The 23,089-nt window shown below is 39.4% G+C and overlaps 1 protein-coding gene across 1 annotated transcript in view; it reads left to right on the top strand.

Annotated features, from left to right (window-relative positions):
• Positions 1-22,703, top strand: part of CDH5 (cadherin 5) — a 47,663-nt gene extending 24,960 nt beyond the window's left edge. The window contains exons 3-12 of the mRNA XM_067540106.1: positions 4,471-4,759; positions 4,850-4,966; positions 8,869-9,036; positions 9,509-9,696; positions 12,531-12,784; positions 13,546-13,688; positions 15,151-15,275; positions 16,584-16,692; positions 16,980-17,225; positions 18,331-22,703. Of these exons, the coding sequence (XP_067396207.1) occupies positions 4,471-4,759; positions 4,850-4,966; positions 8,869-9,036; positions 9,509-9,696; positions 12,531-12,784; positions 13,546-13,688; positions 15,151-15,275; positions 16,584-16,692; positions 16,980-17,225; positions 18,331-18,839 (2,148 nt within the window). The 3' untranslated portion in view covers positions 18,840-22,703. The remainder of the gene's footprint in view (positions 1-4,470; positions 4,760-4,849; positions 4,967-8,868; positions 9,037-9,508; positions 9,697-12,530; positions 12,785-13,545; positions 13,689-15,150; positions 15,276-16,583; positions 16,693-16,979; positions 17,226-18,330) is intronic.
• The last annotated feature ends 386 nt before the right edge of the window (positions 22,704-23,089 follow it).

The raw sequence follows: 23,089 nt of genomic DNA, 5'->3' as shown, positions 1-23,089 counted from the left end.
TCAATAGGAATTGTTCCATTGATTTCAATGGGAGTTGTATTGAGCCCAAAAACATAATTCTATAAAATCTGAAGAGTTCTTTCTGGTTATTACTTTATGGATTTCATTAATAGGTCCTAATTTCAAAGTCATAGATCAGATCTACAACTTTACTGCAAATCCAAGGGAAATCTACCTTTCTAAAAATATATTACTATAACTTCAACTTTTTATAGTCTCAGAAGAATTTAAATCCTGACCAGTTATATCTGTAAACTGCCTAAGTTATACTGTATTTAGACTAGCATCATTATCAGCACTCAATCAATTTATTTCTGTGTGTGCCAAATTTGCATATTCTAATTAAACTGTGTTGACTGAAAGTTTCTGTAATAAGAAAATTCAGTCACTATGACATATAAATATGTGTCATGAACTCTAGATGAATTAAATATACTAAAGGGATACAATTCTAACTTCTCAGCCATTCTTCAGGCATGCTGTGTTCATGGTTAATCTCAAATAGGTTGCCAATTTTTGTGTTTTGTTTTATTCTTTTACTCATCAAGCCATCAAACTAGAACCATGAAAATTTGGCAGCTAAACCTGGCATGCTTGCTGCACAGTGCAAGAGTGAACAACATTTTAAAGGTTCCCTTTCGGTATACACAAGGGGTGGAATTTTAGGCCATCACCAAGCACTCTTGAAATCTACTTGTTAGAATTAATGTAAAGTTTTACCATTGACTCAATGAGTTGATAATACCTCCTTAGGTACAGTTATGGTAATGATTTGTCTGGCTCTGTTTCTTTAAAACAAAACCTACAGGTCTCAGATTAGACCAAAACAGGCAAGGCTGTATTTGGAAATGTAGCCCTTGAGTTTTTTCCACAATTTAGTTAAAAAAAAATTTTTTTTTTAAATGAGCATTGACCTGCTTGCAAACTCATTTTCTATAGGGCACTGCTCATAAAATCCTATGATTAACTGCACATCACCCTGGCAAAGTTCTTCAAATGTAGTCTTTCAATCTGAACAAGTTTGACATTTTTCTGATAAATGCAGCTGTACGTTTCTTCCAGTGTACGACAATCGGCATCTCTCAGTCTGCCTTGGTAAAGTGAAACAGACTTTTCTGGATCAGCGCTGTTTACTGGCAGAGAGCAAGAGACAGAAAGAGGCCAGAGGGTACACTCAAACTCACACAGGGCATTTCTGTTTCATTTGAGACCAATTCAATAGGAGATTGAGGAGAACACCTCTATTCCTGCTGCTGTCCTAAATAAGAGAATAATTCACTTTGTATGGTGCGCTGTGGTCTTCCAGCAGTGGAATGCTTTTGATTACTTTTGCAATGTCTGCATTCAATGCATTGCATTTGCAGGATTGAACACTTGATAAGCCTTTTAAAAAAGGCCACAGCAGCAGGCCTGTAGAATTGAGTGACAGCAGCAGGAATATGCTTACACGCTTTGATTTTATTTTTTATGACCTGGAATGCTTTTCCTCATCCCCACAATATTAGCAAAGGCAATTTTGGAAATCCTATGCTTTATATTGAATCAATAAATAGAGAGTGAGAGAGAAGGCACAGCATATGTTCCTACCTTTGAATATGTGGTGGGAGCTCTTCCCACGTGCTAATAGGACAAGAGTGGAGTGGGAAACAGGCAAATTATTTACTTCGCCAAGTGTAATAAGAAAAGAATTCATACAGTACAGCAGAGCAATCTTCTAGTCTTTACAGTTCAGTTATAGTAAGAATGCACACGCTAGCCAAAATCCTGTGAGACTGTCTTATCATTGGTCACCGGCAAATGTATCAAGAGAGGGCACTTCCTTGGAGCATTACAAGGGAAAAGGATTGATCCAAAGCAAAAACTTCAGTGGAGGAGTACTTATCCCATGAAGAAATAACTTTCAGGCATCTGCTTGGGAACTAGAAAACACCCACAACAACATGAAGGAAGCCTAATTTTTCTGACATATTTAAAGTAAGACTGCCATGGGGAACAATCCAGCACTAGTCCCTGTGTGGATGGACTACTCAACCTAACAAGCTTTTTCCACTGATCAGACCATGAACTCTGGGCAATGGGCAGATTCTACCAGTGAGAAAAGTAACAGCTAATGAAAAGTTGAAGTGTTAGACCTCCTCCCCCCATAATTTACACTCTCTCCCTCTCTAGGAAGGCTGTAATATCAAATTAATCATCACACGTAGGCCTAAGTACTCTTTACTAGGTTATGAAGCATTTCAATGAAGAGAGCTATCTTCCCACAAACTCAATCACAAATTTAACTTCTAAGGAGTGTTGAAATATACATATACTTGCATAAAATCTTTTTACTTAAGGGCTTTTTAATCAGAATAGTTTTGAAGCTATCATTAGAATATGCTCTTCGGTAAGGAAATCTGTGGATGGTGCAGAGCCGGTGTAAGGGCTCTGGGCACCCCAGCAAGGTCCCTGATTCAGGAGATGTGGCTGGGGCATCCCTATAACCTGAGAAACCTCGGCTGACAGAATGACCTCTATGGGTCACTGTCAGCGAGCACAATTCAAGCTGCCCTAAGTTGAATTTCAGGATTTCCAAGTCAGTGATTCTCAACAGGGGTACACAGAGGTCTTCCAGGGAGTACATCAACTCACCTAGATATCTGCCTAGTTTTGCAACAGGCCACATCAAAAGCACTAGTGAAGTCAGTACAAACTAAAATTTCATACAAGCAGTGACTTTTGTATACTGCTTTCTATACTATATACTGAAATGCAAGTACAATATTTATATTCCAATTGATTTATTTATTTTATATGGTAAAAATGAAAAGCAAGCAATTTTTCAATAATAGTGTGCTATGACAGTTTTGTATTTTTATGTCTGATTTTGTAAGCAAGTATTTTTTAAGTAAGGTGAAACTTGGATACAAAAATCAGATTTCTCAAAGAGGTACAGTATCTGCAATGATTGGAAGCCACTCCTCAGCAGCCCCAGGATCAGGGAGTCATAAAATGTGAGTTAAAATGTGGAATAATGGAAGAAGAATTCCATGGCATACTACAAAAAGGGAAAAACTGTTTAATAGCAATAGCAACTGCAACCTCTGATAACATAGAAATGGAGGACTGAAAATTCTTGGTTAATTATAGTGACTACAGATGAATATCCAACTGTAATAAATAGAATAGGAGTGCTAATATAGTGAGTGCATATGTCATTGTACAATAAGTGTTTTTTTAAGTGGTTTTAATCACCTGTCAGGAATCAGGAGATAAGATGTGGAAAGAGAGAATCATAAAGTTACCTCCAGATTAATAATAATGTACAGGACCAGTACAGAAACTGGATTCAATTATTTTTAAAAGTTGATGTATATTTTATCCATCCTCCCCCCCCCACCCCCCTTACATTATTCATCGTCTTAAATTGCAAGTTACTGAATCTTATTACATGCTTTGAAAGTGCCTAGCACATTGAGGTTACTGCTATAACCCAAATAGTAGTAGTAGTAATAATATATTATTAATACCAGAGTGTGACAGATGATCCTTCACCCCAAGAGGCCTCAGATTCCACATGTGAAATCTTGATCCCATTGACTTCAATGGGTGTTTTGCCAGGATTTGTCAGGATTTCCCCATGTGATTCAAAATCTGTGATAAATGGAACACTTGCCTGATGATCATAGCAATCCTAAAATGAGTGTTTGCATGAGGTTTCCACTACAGAATCACTATAAAAATCCTCAACTGTATCATCAAGTTCATTTATTTATTCAGTTGAAATTCACACATTTGCTCTGGTTCAACATTTGGGTGAGGCTTACAAAAATGGCATTAAAATCAAGAAACTTTAAACATTAAGGCCCAGATCTTCAATATTAACTAGTGATTTCAGATGACAACTTAGGAAACATTATTAAAGAGGGCCCGACTTTCAGAGGGTGGATGCTTGGCACTTTCTGGAAATCAGAAAGTCATTAGTCACTTTTGAAAGTCTTGGGATAAAACAACATTATTGGAAAACAAAATTGGAGAATGTCCCACTCCAGGTGGCCTGCGTTTTCAGATCTAAATGTTGAGACTGAAAACAATGTATATTGCTAGTAGTTGGATCTAATTTATGAACAGAGTAGCTAGGAGCAGATGATAGTGAAAAAGTGATATAGGAATCAACTGGCCTCAAAAACCCACCTATAAAGTTTGCTGGTGCACCTCTGTGTGTATAAAATCTCACCTTTCTGAATGCAAATTGGAGAACTGCCCATGATTCAAAGGGGAAATGAGGCAGAAATGACCTGATTTATATTTAATTTGTGCAAACCAGCAGCTGCAAATTATTTACAGATGAGCCAAAGTAATGGCTTTAACTAGTTGCTGAATTTGTTGTATAGTTATATGTGTATGACTATTATGTACATTTCCATGCAGAAAGTGGTCTGCTTTCAGATTTTAAAGCTCACTTTTAACTCTCTGAATTATGCTTTTTAGATCACATCAGACACAAGGAATAAGAATGCTGTGTATGTTCTTCAAGGGGAATATGCCAACAGCATCTTTAGAGTCAAAGACAACACCGGAGATATATATGCATTTGAAAGGCTGGACCGAGAAAAGAAATCAGAGTATGAGCTGACAGCTCTTTTTATTGACAAAACAACTAACCAAACACTGGAGCCACCATCCACATTTATTATCAAAGTCTTTGATGTTAATGACAATGTTCCTGTGTTTGTACAAAAAATGTTCAATGGTTCTGTCCCAGAAATGTCACCAGTAGGTAAGTTCTTTGACTACTCATTTCTTCTTATGTTTCTGTTTAACAGAGGGGATTTTTAGTAAATATGTCATTTGATAATTCCTTCTCTAGGAACTTCAGTCACCAAAGTGACAGCAGTGGATGCCGATGACCCAACAGTTGCAGGTCATGCCACAGTCATATACCAAGTCATTCAAGGGGAGCAGTATTTCACAGTTGATGAATCTGGTAGGCATGATACACACTTTTCAACTTTTACCTTATGCTTTACAAAATATCACAAGTTTAAGTCTTTATCATTCTCACCAAGCTGGAGAATGAGTTGGAAGTTTAGCTATCAGCAAGAATGTATGTATTCACAGAGATGTTTTGTTCTGGTGACAGAGACAAAGGGTCACTGTCTGTATTATTTAGGAATGTGAAAGTGAACTGAAAAACCAAAAGGGGTTTGGGTGCTAAATGCTGCAGGGGAAGATAAAAGGCTGCATTTCCTCCAGGGAAGGCACAGTAGTTCAAGGCTGAAATTAGCAAATAAGTTTGAGCTGAATTTAGCCAACAACTACTTTTTCAGGTGTGATATCATTCATGTCATTGACCAGGAATAAGAAAGAGGTAGCACAGAAACATTGTACATCATTGACATTCTTAAACCTGTTCTGGGGCAAGGTGGGTCTTTCAAAGGGTGGGTGCTGAGCACTGTTAGACCCTTCACTCAATCTCTCCATTGGCACCACTACTAAGTTACAGGCCTATGCCTGTATTTCTCTCAGAGTGGAATCCCACAAATAACACCACTTTTAGATGGGATCCGCAGGTCACAGTGTTCCTGTTCACCAGCTGTGAATCCTCAGCTGGTCCAGCTGGGTTTGGCCCCCGCTATAGATTTCTCTTTGGCAGTTATGACCAACAGGTAAATGCAGCGCCACAGAACAGCCTCTTCCAAACAAAGTATTAATATTTATCCATAGGAACATAACAGAGCAGAAAAGGGTTAAAACAATATACACATAGGCTTTTGTTATCTCACCTAAACCTTGACTTGCCTAAACTTGCAAGGACTTCTTGTCCCAGTGCGAGATAATCTGCACCTCTCCAGCCTCTGCCCCCATCTCAGTCTGACTTTCAGTCAGTGTCTCCCCCAGCAGAGCTCACAGGGGGGGTAATCATTTCATCCATGTCAAAGTGTCTGTGCCCTGGGACCCCTGAACCTGATTAATTCAGTTTATGTATTAAACTGGGGGGATAAGAAATAGGCTTCCAGCAGCCGATTTGTCCATTGAGCAATGGCAATTGAGGTAGTCGTTGTCTGCTTTCCCGGAGGCACATAAAACCACCAAGGATTGGAGTTAACTCTGTGCTCCATAAAGCAGACAGCATGATGGTAATCATAAAACAGACTGAGGTAAAGCAGAATGTCTAAAAAAAGTTATCTTCATACCTATAGTGAGGCACAGATTCACTAATCTTTCCAATATGTTTTCTTTTCTCTTTTGTCACCTTTTGTCTCAATTGTCACCTTTTTGATGATATAGTACAGCAGGAAGGGTCTGATAAACATTCAAACTACACAAGTACATCATTCCAATCATGTAAACAAACCTTACCATTTCCCAGTACATTTATGCACATAAATAACAGCTTCAAGCTGAGGTTTTGTTGGTACAATATCTATAGATTAACCGAAAGGAAGTCGGAATGCTTTTTGGGACACCTTTTGTGTTAGGATACAGTGGGCATTTCTTCACCACCCACAATCAACTGATCTTCACTAAAGAATAAGGATGCATCATTTGTTTACTGCCACGACTTCCATTGTTGCATCAGATGAGTTCACATACAAAGCCATGGCAACATAGTTTGGCTGGATGTACACACATGCAACATAGCACTAAACTTGATTTCCCCAATAAGTCCATGGAGTCCTTACTCTACATGCCTCTGGGACCTTTGAAAGGATATTGTCTGCATGTTAATGTGCTTGATCTGTTTATGTTCCCTGTGTCCAGCCCCATCTCAGATTATTCCCATGATAAATAGATATAGGGGGAAGTGCATGCATCTGATCTTATCCAGAATAAAGATGTTTATGTGTTATATGTGTAATGGAAGTTATGGATACGGTTGCTATATCTGTATTTCAAATTGTGCTGTGTCTGGGTCACACCCCAGACAGGATGGCTGCAGAACAAAAGCCTGCTTGATGGCCCATTAAGAAATTTACAGGTTCAAGGGGCCCAGGGGGAGAAGCCAGGGATATACCAGATGAGTCACCAGGACTTACTCATGTGACTTTGGACTCCATCTTGGTTCCTGTAAAATTCCACAAGCAGCATGGAAAAAAAGCCAGAGGACATAAAAGGGAGAGGCCCGGGATCCATTCTGGTTTCATCCTGTTCAGCCTGTATTGATCTGGTGCTGTGGCTGACCCTTTGAGGTCAGAGGGAACCTTTTTAGTAAAGAGCATAGAGTTTAAATAACTGGTCTCTTTACTGGACCTAGTGGCTGACTGGGAGCTGGAGACTGAAATGCAGTAAAGGAGGCTGTGTGTATTTGTATACTGGCTTCTTGATAACCAGTGTGGGGAATCAGAAGCAGTTTGTGGCTAGTTGGGAAGTCTGACTTCAGTGTCACCCATCAGTGTGGGGAAAATGTGCTCTCCTTTTGCAGCCTGCCCTGACCTTGGCATTTTCAGGTGGCTACCCTAGGCACGGACGGGTCACAGAGGCATAGTCGGCAGGATCCACAGAACCAGAACATTTGGGTTTTGGATCAGAACCTCACGCTATTCCAAATTTTAAGATTTGATATTGAGAGTGTTAAAGACTAAAGTTAGTCAGGATGAGTGATTGACAATCAGATAAAGCAATCAAGCTGCAAGCCTTGAGAGATAGCCAACATCTTCAGCATGAGAGAGAAATGGCAGAACTTTGCTTGTGGGAAAAGCAAAAGACAGCTGAGATGGAACATGAAGCTAAAGAGAAAGCTGAGCAAGCTGAGGAGAGGGCTCATCAAAGGCAGATGAAAAAAGCCAGAATCCAACTCCAGATCCTGGAAAAGAAAAAAGGTCTGACCTCACCTGGAAGTCCAGCTTCTCTTAACAGCTATTGGGAGAGAATCTTTACAGCTTATAGCAATTTTGAGATGTTTGATACTGACATGGTAAATATATGTAACCAGGTTAATGTCACCCAGTCCTGAAAGAGTATAAATGTAAATCTTCTGGATTACCTGTAATGAACAGGAAATTTTGTGAAGCGGGGGGAGTGCATGACTATAAGCAGTTGTCTGTGTCTAGCCAGGTATGCTGTGACAAGGAAGAAAGTGTCTCTAGCCTTGGGATTGTGGAAAATAGTGGCTTTTCTGTTCAGAAAAGAAGTTTATCTGCTGAGGGAGAAACTGTCTCCAAGTGCTTATCTGTTGGGGGTAATGACTTGCCCATGGAGGGAGATACCCCAATCTCCAAATGTTTGTCTGGGAACAGCCATGTGGGCTGGGACAAAGGGGAGGAAATTTCAAACTGTTTGAATGTTAAGAATAGCAGTTTATCTGCTGAGGGAGGGCTTGTCTCCAAACTTCTGCCTAAAGAGCAGACAGAGTGTTCCTCTCAGCTTATACTGATTGAAGATGTGTCAGTTGTCTCAAAGTTGGTTTTGGACTTAACTGAAACCCGAAATCAGAAGCACAGTTTATGGCTGGTTGGGAATTCTGACTTCAGTGTCACCCATTAGTGTTGGGAGAATCTGCTCTCCTTTTGCAGCCTGCCCTGACCTTGGCATTCAGGTAGCTACCCTAGGCACGGACGGGTCACAAACTACACTATCCAAGGATCCATTACTTTTTCCAGCTGAAATACCTCTACAAATAATAGGATAGTACTACTTAATCAGCATTTGTGGATTTGTGATAATCAAAGTATTCAAAAGTGCAAAATATTGCACAGAGATTTACAAAACATCCAAAATATTCCATCATCTAGAGATCAGATTTTGTAACCACAGCATTGGAAACAATAGCCAAAATGATAGTTAAAGCCAATAGATGTCCTGCTAACAGAAGATTGCAGTGAAGTAAAATATGCTAGACTAGTTTATCCTTTTTAATGTGGTTGTTTTTTGGTTTTTTTTGTAAAGGTGTGATTTCTACAGCCACAGCTAATTTAGACAGAGAGACTCAGTCTACATATGAAATTGTTGTTAAAGCAAAAGATTCTCCAGGGCTTCACGGTGGGGATTCAAGCACTGCTACAGTCATCATTACTTTGTCTGACATCAATGACAACTTCCCAAGATTTAAACAGCGTAAGTTGTGAAAGTCATTTTTTTGTTTGAAAAGCACAAGTGGGCATGATTAAAACAAAATGGTTTAATCAGAGTTTATCCAATCAAGATGTATTGCTTTATAACACTTGCTAAAGTATCTTTTGAGCTGAACAGAACTTCCTTCATTCCTCCCACCCCACTGCCTCTTGCCCCCACCTCCCAGCACTGTATGCAGAAGTCGGATTAAAGTCCCTGACTTTTATAATGAAGCTCTACATCTATGGTAGAATAAATCCATTCAATAGTAACTCATTCATGCAATTTTGATCATCAATGCCTTTAAAAAAAAAAAAAAAAAAAAAAAGACTATATGCTTGGATAAGAAATCTCAGTATTCTCTGTGAAATAATGTTCTCGTTAATAAACAAATTGAGATGAACAATTCATTAACAGAATTCTTACTTGTGTATGTGGTGGGGGTGGTTTGTGTGTGTTTGTTTTTTTTAAACAGAATCGTTCCACTTTAAAGTCCCTGAAAACGTTCGAGTAGGAAGTGAAGTTGGCAGATTGAAAGTAGAAGACATTGATGAACCACAAAACAGAAACACAAAATATGATTTTGTCAGAGGAACCTATAGAGATACCTTTGAAATTATAGCAAATGCATTCACCAACGAAGGAGTAATTAAGCCAAAGAAGGTACAATTCCTAGTGACAAAGAAAAATGTTGTTGTTTATCATGTTGACAGTTGATATCTAGGCTATTATTAGAATCTATACTTTAAGAACAGTACGGAAGAGAAAAATCCAGTTTTTTTAGTTTCAAGGTAACAAATATATATTATTAAGTGAGTGGATTTGTTATTATTACTGGGATAAAAACTTGATTCCCACACAGTGTATAACTGAGACTTGCCTGATCAGACTCCAGGTTGCACACTTCAGACTGTCCTCAGGCTGGTGTCTTAGTTTCCCTTGTCCTCACATATCTGGATATTTTGTTAGGCCAGTGATTTTAATGCTTTGACTTTCCAGACCGCCTTTAGGGGTCAAAGTCCAAATGAAGTGAAAAATTCAAAATCTTTCAGTTAATCTCTCTACTTCTCCCTTCTGTAAGGTTTAACAGCACTTTGTCTTCCTTGTGCCTCCACTGCCTTTTCCATTCTTTCCCGCACAAACAAGAGGGTTTCCACACTACTTCCAAGTACTGCTGTAGGGGGATCAAGGAGCCAGAGCCTTCCCCAAGCCCCTGTTCCAGGGATAGCTACCTAACTTCAAGCTCCCAGACCTGCTTCACTGCTACCAAGGACATTTCCTCATTAGCTGCAGCCCTTGAAACCCCAAGAATTCAAAAAATCATGATAAAAGCCCCGCCCCCCCGGACAAAAAAAAAAAATCATACAACTTAAAATGATAAATATGGTTTGGTTTTTATTTGCCTCCCAGTTCCTGAGCTGTTTGATTATACTTGCTTCACGTTTTCAAGCTTTTCTTTGTAGTCAACAGGACTAGAAACTTTTATTTTTAAATGAAAACTGAGATTTTCATAATCTCTGGATTCTAGCAGCAGGAGCTTAACCACAGACAAAGGCTCTGTAAAAACCGTAAGAGCTGGTAACATTGGCCTTATCACGAGGCCTCCTCCAGGGACTCTTCCTGTGGTGTTCAGTGATCACACAATGCTTGACGTGGCAAGTGCTTGCAAGATTTATTGCGCTTTCTTCTGAGTTTGATTCTCATTGGCTGAGCATAACAAGAGCTTCACAGCCGCTAATACCACAATTCCCAGCACATCTCCAGCAAACTGCTGCTCTTCCCCAGGTCTCTCAGCATCTCCCACTCCCTGCAGACCTCTTCCATAGTGGACAGAGCAGACATGGCTCTGTGTCACATGATCTGGAAGAAGGTGGTGGTGGGGGAAAACCCATACCCAGGTCTGAGTTGGGACTTACACCACTTAAAGTCTCAGCTCATCGTGTGATGCACGTAATGGATAAAAATCATTCCTGGTGCAATACACTGGAAGCAGAGGAGTTTCCAGAAGAATGAATTTTGACCCCATGTTTATGTCTCAGGGATAAGTTTGAAATGCATTGTCATCTGAGGCAAAACATCAATGCTTATGTAACAGCTACAAGATCATTGTCACTGCCACCATGTTCAGTCATTATCTTAAAACCTATATCAATATTTAATTAGCATTTTTCAGATTTGTGTATTATATGAGGAATAACTCATAGTTCAAGCACTGCTGTCTACCCCTACACTAGCTGCAAGGTGGAGATGTACTCAACCAGCAAAATTAGGGATAGCTGGTATTTTTCTTAAAGCCTCACATCTTGGAGTCATGTGATTGCAGGGAAAGCTGAGATTTCATTAAAAATAGGTGTCTAGTATTTATAGTTGAAGAGAAAAGAAAAAAAATGTGAACCCAAAAAATAGAAGGCAAAGAAAAAGACCCAAATTTATTTATTATCAAAATCTCTTAATCCTGATGAATTGTTACATGGTTTCTGAATGCTTGAGATGGAATACCAACTCAGAGATTATGAGCATCTCAACATTCATGGCCACTTGGACATGGTGGGGGGAGTGGGGAGGGCGTTTCTTGACTCCTGGGCAGGCTGTGACATCTCTCTCCTCCAATGTTCAGGTCAGGTCAAGCTTTTCATTCAGGCCCATGCCTAGCTGCTCAAACTATCAGTGTGTTTATCAACTGTCCCTCCAAAGTGAACCAGTTTTCCAGTAGGAATCATGAATATACACATTTTATAGGCTTAGTGTGTTCAAATTACAGCAAGGCATAAGATGAAATTTCCAGCATTCCTACTGCCCTAAATATGCATCATTTAAAAAAACAAACCATTAAAAAAAAACAACACTTGAAGATGCTAAGAGTATACAGAAAAACAATTCTGAACCCACACCCTACACTGCCCTCCCCCTTCCCGTTCCTTCCCCCCCCCCCCAAAAAAAAAAGAAAAAAAAAAAGCTACCAGCCGATTCTCATTTAATTGTAAATTAAATTACCATCTGTTGGACATGCTGACTTCCAGACTTTTCTAGTTACCTTAAACCACGGATAATATTGCACCACTCCAAGCTTGTGGCAAAAAGTCCAAATATCTCCTCGAGTTCAATGGCTCTCACACATATAGTACTAATGCTCATACAGTGAGCAAGTTTGGCTGAGAGGCCTATCGCGGCCAGCCTCTCTTTGGTAGGCAGAGCACCATCAGACCTTGGGCATACTACTATTGGCTGGGTTGCTGGCTGTAGTCATAAAATTACTCTACAGACTAAACATTTATGTGCTGAATTTTGAATAAAGACTAGATCTGTGAAAAAAGAATCAAACTGCTCAAATAATATATGCACAGAAAATGGGAGACATTCACTGAATAAAGGATTCTCTGATAATTAGTTCTGGTACAACATACTAGCATTTCCAAATCACAAATTCCAGTAGAGTACTTTAGTTTGCATATATAGCATTTTTATTACTTACTGAGAATGTTTATATTTTCATTTAGCCACTGGACTATGAAAAAACAAAAGAGTACAAGTTTGACATTGAAGCAACTGATCCAACGGTTAATATGCGCCATTTCAAGCCTGATAGGCTAAACAGAACTGCGGCAGTTACCATTGAAGTTCTTGATGTTGATGAGCCTCCAATCTTCTCTCAGTCAGCATATGTTTATAAAATAGATGAAAACTACCTCCCAAAAAACCCAATTGGCACAGTTTTGGCAGTAGATCCTGATGCAGCAAAACGGAAAATTAGGTAATGATGCTCGATACTACACCAGTTCTAGCAAACTACATTGTTAAATTTTCAACCATTTTAAGGACATAAGGAAGTTGGTTAGACTGTCAGAACTGCATATGCAAAAATGCATAATCTGCATGGGCAGTCACTACCCCTGTGCAATAACTGCACAGAAGTTAAGTATCTGGTCATTTACACATGCAGATACCATCTACAGTCACTGTGATAGCACATGCACATTATGCCTAGACAGATTAGCAGACAAGTGAAAATGCACAATTCTATATGTCTTACACTCTGTGTATGTTCAATTATTGTTGCAATCTTTTATATTGCAACTACTGCCTTTGCATGTATATGCTTCAAAATTAAAACAAAGTGAACTAATCTAAAATCAGCAAAGGAGTTAACTGAAATAAAATTATATAACAGCAAATTTGGAAAATGTTCTAGTTGACATAAGATATATTAGACGACTTACTTTATTTCCCCCTAGTTTTGGGGGGAAATTCTATATGATGGGGAGGGCTAGAATAGAAGAAAATATTTCTCTGACATGTGTTTGAAGCTGTTTAAAATGTTAGTCGTGCAGAAGAGAGGATGGGCAGACTGCAGGTGAGGTCATCAAAGTGCATGGTAAATGCAAATGATCAGATCTGCAGTTTATCATACAACTTTAAACAACTTTCAGACCTTCTGCTCTAAGTAACTGAAATATTATACACTCTGTTACATTCTTATTTCATTGAGGATTATCCTTTTTAAACAAAACACAGATACATTCTCCGAAGATCCAGCCCTAGTGGGGACTATGTCAAAGTATCCAATAGTGGAGATATCTTCATCTCAAAACATCTGGACAGAGAAACCAGTGCCTGGCATAACCTAACTGTAGCAGCCCAAGAAATCATGGCAGACAGTAAGTGTTAACGAAGAAAACTGTTTCATTTGAGAAAAAAAATCAGTATGTTTCTTCTGAATGACTGTAGTTTAGAAGAAAAAGCCATAAAACCCTGCCAACGCAAGCTAATGCACCCCTTTAATCAAAAGTTCCTACGTTTGCCTTAGAATGATTTTGCATTGCAAACTTTCAAATCCAACAATGTCTACTCCAGCAAGTGAGCGGAGTGTGTTTTTTCCCGAATTTGGCTTATTATTATTATGCAAATTCACTCAGCTCGTAAACCAGAATATACCTTGTTTCTCTTTCTCCCTTTTACCTTTAAGCCAGTGTGTGGCTGACACCCAGCAAGTAGTCTGGAATAGCAGCCACTCCCCCAGTGTATTAAGGCAAATGGATTTGCCCAGAGGCAGCCCCAGAGCCTGCCACATCACTGTCATTCACACCTCCTTAAGAAGGAATGGCACAGAGCTCCCCCTCCAAAGCATGCAAGGTTGCAGAACGAATCCCACTACATAGATGTTGGGCCAGCAGCAGCCCTGCATAACTTCACTCGTAAGTGGCCTGGTTACAGTCCACCATTAGAGGCAATCTCACCTTTAATAATTTCCTCTTAGTTCAAAGTAGTAGTAAAACTAAAGCTAAATTACCATTGGGGGAGCAGGGGAGGAAGAATCCACATTGCCTACATTCTACTGGATTTGCTGAATGTAACTTTCAATATGGCACTTTAATGATGCTCAAGAACACTGGCTGCTCAGCATTAAAAGGTAAAGTATAGATTATGTAAAATACGTGCATGTTTTCATTTCAAGGCTGCTCAATAAGTCTTCTCCAGCTAGAATCCAGAAACCAGAATTAACACTGTAGCCTTCAGTACAAATGCAAAGAATCCCTTGAAATCACTAGTCTTTATGCCTTAATCTCCAACATAAATCTTAGAAAAAGCATCTGGCCTGATTCTACTCCCACAGTACAAAGGGAGCAAAAGCCCTCTCACATCCATATGTGGAGCCATTATAACGACTTCCTAGGCCAGACCCTTCAGCAGCTCTCAATCCTGCCATAAGAGCCAAGGAGCAAGTGGGAAGGAGGTATGGCCAACTCAACTCAATCTTCAACTGGCATACATTCCTTTGAGGTTATAGACAGCTGGCATACCTTAGAGCAGCCCCTAGGTTGCTATAACCTACCCAGAGTCCAGCACAGTGAATCAAGGAGCCATAACCAGCTTCCCCCATCCCACGCGATCCCAACTAGCAGATCTCTGGGCAGGAACAAATCTGGGCCTAAATTCACATCTAATAACTAAAAGCAGAAAGAATGTAAATGCATCAAAGTGTGATATGCAGTACTGTCCACGCTTATTATGCAAAAGTTCCATGAATGGATGCAAAGCACAGGACAAAGGTTCTATATGGGACTCAGTTGCTAGACAATTGAACAATAATCCTCCATTATTTTATGTTTATCATTTCAGATCGACTGTCTGACATAGAATCACATGCACAAGTTTATATCCAGGTTCTTGATAAAAATGACAATGCTCCAGAATTTGCTCATCCTTACGAGCCCAAAGTGTGTGAAAATGCTGCACCGGGAAAGGTAGGTCACACATGAGAGGGACGTTTCCGTTTATACTTAACTATATACCTTCAACCACAAATTAAAAACTTCTTTTGGTAAGAGTTATCCTGTTTGCTCATCCTAAACACTGATTTGCATATGCTTCCAGTGGCTCCATACTCAATTACTGCACTGACTTCTGAGCTACTCAGGACATGTCTGCTTAGAGACTTTTTGCTGCTACAGTACAGACCTCTATCGCTTAACACACACACATTGCATTGCTGGCCTTCAGTCCTTCTTCCTCCCACCTAGCAGAAGGTCGGCAGTATGCATGCACATTAGCCATTACATTACAGTTCAGTTAACCCTATCAGGTGGCAATTAGCACCAGCAATTCATTTTCATCTACCTAATATGCATACATGCAAAACCTGAGCTATGTTAAATAGGTAGGAGAAAATATGAGAAAATATGTTTATCACTGCATTAAAATTGCAAATTTCATCAGCACCCAATGTGTGTGCACAAATAGAGTTGGTATTTTTAGGTGTCATGGGTTCCTCAGAGATGCAGCTGCAGCCTTTACATGTAATTTTTTATTTATTTATTTTTATTAGTTTACAGTCTTAGAGCCAGATCATGCCATTTGATAGGAGCGGTGTGTGTACACCAGGGGCAGTATTTGACCTTTAACTTGATTTGAAATACTTTTGCTATATCATTTATAGTTCATGTCATATATATTATTCATCTGCCATACATGCAGTAGCTGTCTTCTGCGTGTTGAATATTTAGGGGGAGATTTTCAAAGCAAGCAAGGAATTTAGGAGCAGAAGTCTCAGACGGTCACTGTTATTAGTGCTCCTAAATCCATTAGGCACTTTAGAAAAATACCACAAGATTTAAATGTATATTAATTTATTCTCTTTATGGTTAATCACAAACTGGCCATAACACAGCCATTCAAGGGAGTAGGAGAGAAAATCCCTTTCCTCTCTGTGTGGCAGGATTCAAGCTATCTGGCTCTTAGCACCTGCTACTGCAGGGAGAAGAGAGGCTGTGCCATCAGATGTTCTCCACAGAGAGTAAGTAGGCAGGGAATAGATACACCAGCAGCTCTTTGAAGCAGGCTTTAAGCAAATTACTCCTATTGCACTGTGAAGGACAGGAGGCACTGCTCCTCTCTGAGGGCTTCCTCTAGAGCCATGCCTCTTCACACTACTTCTTACTGCAAATGGTCCATGAAAGGGCCAGCCTGCTCTAAGCTATTGCATTACACAACAAGCGTTTTTACCACTGTGTGCAGTGCATACCTGAAAATTATGAACTTTTGAATCTTTATAGGTAATAATCAGGATTTCAGCTACTGACAAGGATGAAATGTTGCCTGGAGTTAACTTCAAATATTCCCTGACCACCGAAGATAGCAACTTCACATTGGTTGACAATCACGGTAGTGTATCCCCTCAGTGGATTTCAGCAAATAGCAAAAGAGAGGCACTAGGAAACATGAGATGAAAGCTACAGAGATAACCTGTGATGGGTCCAAGTGGGCTATTGTTATTTATAAACAAGTTAAGGCTTTTTCAGTAGATAAAGTATTGCTTATGCCCACCCAAGTATTTTCTGGGTTCCTTAAAAGCTCAATTACCCTCAGGGGATTGTGCCAAATATTTGATATCTATAAAGAATGTCAAAGATTGAGATTATCTCTTAATTAGATGTCATTATCTTTTCCAGATAACACAGCTAATGTCACCGTCAAATATGGACAGTTTAATCGTGAGCTGGCGAAAATCCACTACCTGCCTGTCATCATCTCTGACAATGGCAAGCCTATGCTAAGCAGCACCAACACACTTTCCATCAGTGTCTGCAAGTGTGATGATAAAGGAGAATTCACTTTTTGCGAAGAAGCAGCTAAGCAAGTTGGAGTTAGCATTCAGGCACTGGTGGCAATTTTTATTTGCATTCTCACAATCCTTGGTAAATATTTGAGATTTCAAACATACTCTACTTTTGACATGTTCTTTCTAATTGGGGCATCTGAAGCTTTGTGCTTATCCAGAATCAAGAAGACAGGAACATTTTAAAGAGTCAGTCACATTCAGTAAACTCTTGCATTTACTTTGTATTTGGCCTATTAGAATAGTTATCGTATTGTAACTAAGGAGCAGTGGGCATTTCACCATGTATTAATAGTTTTTATTTTAGCACCTTAGGTATAATGGAGCTGTACATGAGACAATCTGGGCCAGAAAAATAACAGGGTCCCTGTCTCAAAAGACTGAATTGGTATGGGCACAACACATAACAGTGCAATAAGACACCAGTATAAGTGATATTGCATAATACAGTAATGGAGCAACAATGGGCTGCTGTACTTGATGTATGCGTTTTGAAGCTTTTGTGGATGGAAAGCTAGTATCCAGGATTGTAACTTGGGTGGCATAAGAATGCATAATGTTAAAAAAAAATATCACAGTTAAGGTGAACTGGCTGACACATGGGGAATGGTTGGGTAATGGAGCTGTTCACCTCAGGTCATCAGTCTGAGTTTAACATGAACTGGTAAGTGTGAAAGTGGGTATTGTTTGATAGCCTATGTTAAATGATTGGATGGCCCAAGTTCAGTTCCTATTGGACAGGTGTCCACATCACAAAGCCACACCCATAAATCAGCCTCAGCAAAAGAGGGGATTATGAAGGATGAACTATGGTCTCTCTGCTAGAGATATACCCTCCAGGTCAGGGCTCAGGCCTATCAGCAGGACAGCATCGGGAAACCTTGCACTGTTGTTGCCTGATCTCTGTCACTGAATACAGGACTTCAGGCTCGAGGACTAACAGTTTGGTGCTGTAAAAATAAAGTTCTAGTGAAGAAATCAATAATAAAGCTGATTGATGGAATGCAAAATAGGCCCCTTTTTGAACATATCAACCCTATATTAGGAATGTTTTAAATTCTCTTTTGAATGTTATTAGCTAACATTTTGCCTGCAAAAGAACTTTAGATGTTTAAAATTTAACAATGTTGAGTTTCCCTATATTTGCCTTTCTTTACAACTGCTGGGATATGTTTTCTCTGCAGTAATCACATTGCTGATCATTCTGAGAAAGAGGCATAAGAAAGATCTGAATGTTCTCAGGAAGAATGTGGCAGAGATCCATGAGCAACTCGTCACTTACGATGAAGAAGGTGGTGGTGAAATGGACACCACCAGCTACGATGTGTCTGTGCTCAACTCCGTCCGCAAGAATGGCAGGAAACCATGTAGACTGAACCTGGAGACTGGGCCCTGTCTGTATGCACAGGTCCAGAAGCCAACAGGAATTGGACAGTCTGGCACTGGGGAAATGGCAATTATGATTGAGGAGAAGAAGGATGAAGCTGACAATGATGGGGATTTGCTGCCATACGACACCCTTCATATTTATGGCTATGAAGGTGCTGAGTCCATTGCAGAATCTCTTAGCTCTTTGGAGTCGGGGTCCTCAGATTCAGATATCAATTATGACTTTCTAAATGACTGGGGTCCCAGATTTAAAATGTTAGCTGAGCTTTACGGATTGGAGCCAAATGAAGACTTTGTGTATTAAGTTCAAATCAACTGTGTTATTTCCTTAGAGACAGACAGTAAAGCCAGGACGCAACCAATTATGCAAAAGGCGGATCAACAGCTCTTCACACAAACAGCACAGGATGTAACTGTGATCCTAGAAACCAAAAACATTCTTGTCCCATTCCCCCAGCAAGGGTAGCCCAGCTAGCACATTGGTTCTCCCACTGACACTAGTGCTCTATGACCCACAGATGGGCTCCACAGAGCATGTCTTATGGATCATTACTGCCCAGCACTAGTGAAAGTTTTCCATGTATATGCTTATGCCTACAGCAGCATGGCTTTGATTACTTCCCCAGTCCATGCAGTCAGACCCCCTTTTATCAATGGAAATTAAAAATGAAGGAGTCTAGAGTCTCTGGGAAGGAACATATTATGGAGGCACCTGTAACCACCTCCACCCCAAGTCTGCCATGCCTCCTGTAACCATCTTACATGGATAATCCATGCCTTTGCTTACACAGCAGAGGGCAAGAACATCATTTAATATTAAATATGATTCCATTATAGTCAAAGAGAGTCATGATTTCTCCCCTCTTCCTAATTCTCTAATTACCCTTCCACTCCAAAAATAGGCTACTGGAGGAAGACAGAACTTTCTGCAATTTTCAGAAGACCAATAGAGTGATTTTAATTGGTCATTTTTAAAAAGCCTGACTGTGGATTTCTGGCACAGTCCTGGAGTATTAAAAATCTCTCTTTATCCTCAGGAAAGAAAAAAGTATTTTTTCTAACTAGGATCTCAGTGCTATTCAATGGAATACACCCTGCAGGGCAGGAAACCTGCAGATCCGGGGGAAGGTTAAGGCTCCAGAACTATAGGTCTCACTGGATTGCAACAACCAAATCACATTTATTACAGGCTAAGCAGGCATTGGTATTTTAGGAGTTTTCTTTTTAACATAGTTGAAGGAATTCAGCTATTTCAGGGAAAAAAATAAAGGGTCTCACTACTGTGAATTTTGTTTTTAAACAGGTACTGTAAAACGGGTATTTTCCACCTAAGAAAATATTAGGGACTTCCAGACCAGACTATTGTATATGTGTACTCTACTGTCTGTTCATAAGACCAAGGCATGAGCATAAGCAAAGTTATGGGTATCATAGCCACTGTGTCCCTGATCCTGAAAAGACATGTGCACATACTTAACTTCATGCCCAGTAGGGAGTTATCCCATTCAACTGAATGCAAGCACACACAGTTCAGCACATGTGTATGTTTTTCAGGATCTAGGCAAGTGATGACAATGGGCTGGCTCCAACTCTCACGAATGTAAGACTCCCATCGAGATCAATGGGAGCAGGGTCCCGCCAATGACGTACCCAGTTTTGCAGGTTCTGTAGGAATTAGTTTAGCTGATCTGTTGATTTAAGATTGGATTTTATATTACAATAGCTAATCCAAATACTAAAGTCGTCTTTTTTAAATCAGTGTAGTAGAACATCACCGATTTGCATTTCACAAAGCCACATACCCCATAACTGATGCACAAAAGCCAGCAGGCTTTTTTCAGCAAAGATTTAATAGCAAGGCATTGTAGGGTGGTCTCATTACTAGTACTTCACTACTTTTTCAAAATATACTACACAACATTTAGTAGGACACTATCATTGATTATTCAATTATACTACACTTTCCAAATATCAGCCTGATCCAAAGCCCAATGGGAGTTTTCCCACTGACTGTTGGATCAGGCCCTATATGGATAACGTACCTTTTGGATGATTTAGCCTTGCTTTTTTTATTATTGTATTTGTTCACTAAATCATAATTTGCAAATCCAGTCCTCAATGCAAGTTAGTGAGGTTCTACTGATGATTGTATTAAAGTGTTTTTACTAATAATACTTATATTTTAAGATTTTCATGTGTAATTATGGTGTTGCTATCCCATAGGAAAAGTTTGCTATAATATTATTCCAGTGCCACAGCCAAAGATTCTGTTGTAAACAACACCCAGATAACATTTCCTATTATCACAGGATTTTGCAGTCTGCGTTATAAACATTGTTCTAAGGAACCGTGTACTGATCTCTACTATACATCAAAGGTGTTTGCACTGGACATTTTCTTTTTATATTGCTGTACTTTTGTTTTGTTTTTACTTACATAAAAGCCAAATTCGAGTGTGGTTTTTTTTCTCTGCTTATTAATAAGATGCATGCAGAAGACATAAATAAGTTTTTGGGTGAACTTACTGCAATGAACTCAGTCAACGGAATACTAGAATGTGTTAGTGAAGGTGATAGGAAGTCATCATCCCAGAGAATGGTAGACATGGGTTCATGGAGGAACTCCGTGTAAAGATGATTTTTTTCACCCACTTGGGAAGCTATATTCTAAAACCTTCCCACAGAATCTTTCATTCTCAGACCCTCTTATTTCACTGAGACCCCTTGTCAGGCAAATCAGAATGGTGCAATGTACCAGTCAGTGTACATGAGTATGACTGCCTCCTGTTTCAAGGAATGCCACATCTTCTCAAGTGTAGAGCAGTTTTCTTGTCATGTGGGATCAGATTTTCAAGACAGCTCAGTTCTTTTGCCTAGTTCTTTTGAAAATCTGGCCCAGTAGTGGATGCTAAGATCTCTTGAAAATTTGGCTACAGAATCTATAAGGTTCCAGAAGGAGATACACAGACAGGCAATACTGTTACGATAGCAGCTAAATCATACACATGCAGGGTGGAGCCCAGAAACCAGGACCTTCACATCCAAAGCCACAATCTTCTATTGTTTGAAGTAAAGGGGAGTCTCCATTAGCTACCTCTAGGACAGTTCCATCCTCAGTTATCAAATGTAACAGTGGACACTGAACAGATTTAGATGACCAGAGTTTTCTGCTAATGGAAGACATGTTCAGTGTAATTAACAGATAGCTGGGGATATGAACTTGATTGAGATTACAGGGAATTTTGCATAACTGTTTCAGATCTCGCCAGCCATTAGAGGAGAATTTCTTATTTCAGTTGATAGGGACTTTGGTTTTGGAGATGAAAGTCCCAACTCCTATCCCTGCGTGTATGACTTAGCTGCCAACCAGAATGAACATACCCCTCTGCAGGCCATCAACACTGTTACTCTCCAGTAACATCTTCATTCCTTCAAGCTATGCAAAGCACTCTTTGCCATCACCCCTCAGCAGTGACATGGCCCAATGTCTCCCCAGTCTTTCTAGTCCTGCCACTTCAGAAGCAAAGGACTGAGCAAGGGTGCATAGCACTGTACTAAACAACACAGACCAGTCATTTTCCCCACATTGCCCATAACCCTTGATTTAGGCAACACACAACAGATGAATAGACAGCCATGGCAGAAAGGGCAGGACAGACTCAGGAAAGGAAGTTGTGTTTGCAGATGTTACTACTAGATGTTGTAAGTCACGATATTGCAACCAACCATCTGCAAATACTTAAATCTCACACTCTAAGACCCTTAAATTCAGGGTTTCAGACAACAGTCTTTATTATCTTTTTTTCTCTGTTCACTCTCAAAAGAAAGATCATCCCAATTTTTTTTGTTAAAGAGAATTTCTCTGACTGTTGGCATTTACACAGATATAAATAAAGTGAAAAACTGTCAGTTCTTTCAGCGCTAATTGTCAGGAGCAGAATGATATAAATTTCAGATTACACAAATTTAGCACATATTGTATAAAAAGCATAATACGGATGTCAATTAAGTTACTATGATATGCATTTTTCCAAAGAAAGACTGATTAAATATCTGTCTGCAATAATTCTGCTTTTGCCAAGAATTTTCATGTTATTATTCATTTAATTAAAATATACATTTTATTTTTATTCTCAGTCTATCATGTAATAAAATGTCGTGCAATGGAACTAATGCATTTAATAAAGATTTTTATATCCCCCTCATTAGGGATTTTTTATGAAATAGTAATTTATACTTTAAATATTTGCTAAACAAATTAGCAAGGAATACCTGTTAAAATAGTAACATTTACTGAACCATTCAGGTGCTCCAAAATAATCCAATGAATTGACACATCTACTCCAAATAGTTCAGAGGAGTTTTCAATATTTGAGGGAAAGAATAACTAAAAAATGAACCCTGTAGTTGCATCAAGTATTACGTTATTAGCATTCAGCACAGCTACTGTAACCTGCGGGAGAAATTTAAAAACACATAAAAGCCAGGAAAGAGGACATAAAACGAGAAGAAAAAAAGCATTTAACTGTTCTTGGGATTTTTTTCTTGTTAATGG

The sequence above is a fragment of the Emydura macquarii genome, unplaced genomic scaffold, assembly GCF_026122565.2.
Source record: "Emydura macquarii macquarii isolate MOO-44397 ecotype Brisbane River unplaced genomic scaffold, CSIRO-AGI_Emac_v2 contig_561, whole genome shotgun sequence".
Lineage (NCBI taxonomy): Eukaryota > Metazoa > Chordata > Testudines > Chelidae > Emydura > Emydura macquarii.
Note: the sequence above shows the minus strand (reverse complement) of the source record. Positions and strands in the feature narration are given on the sequence as shown.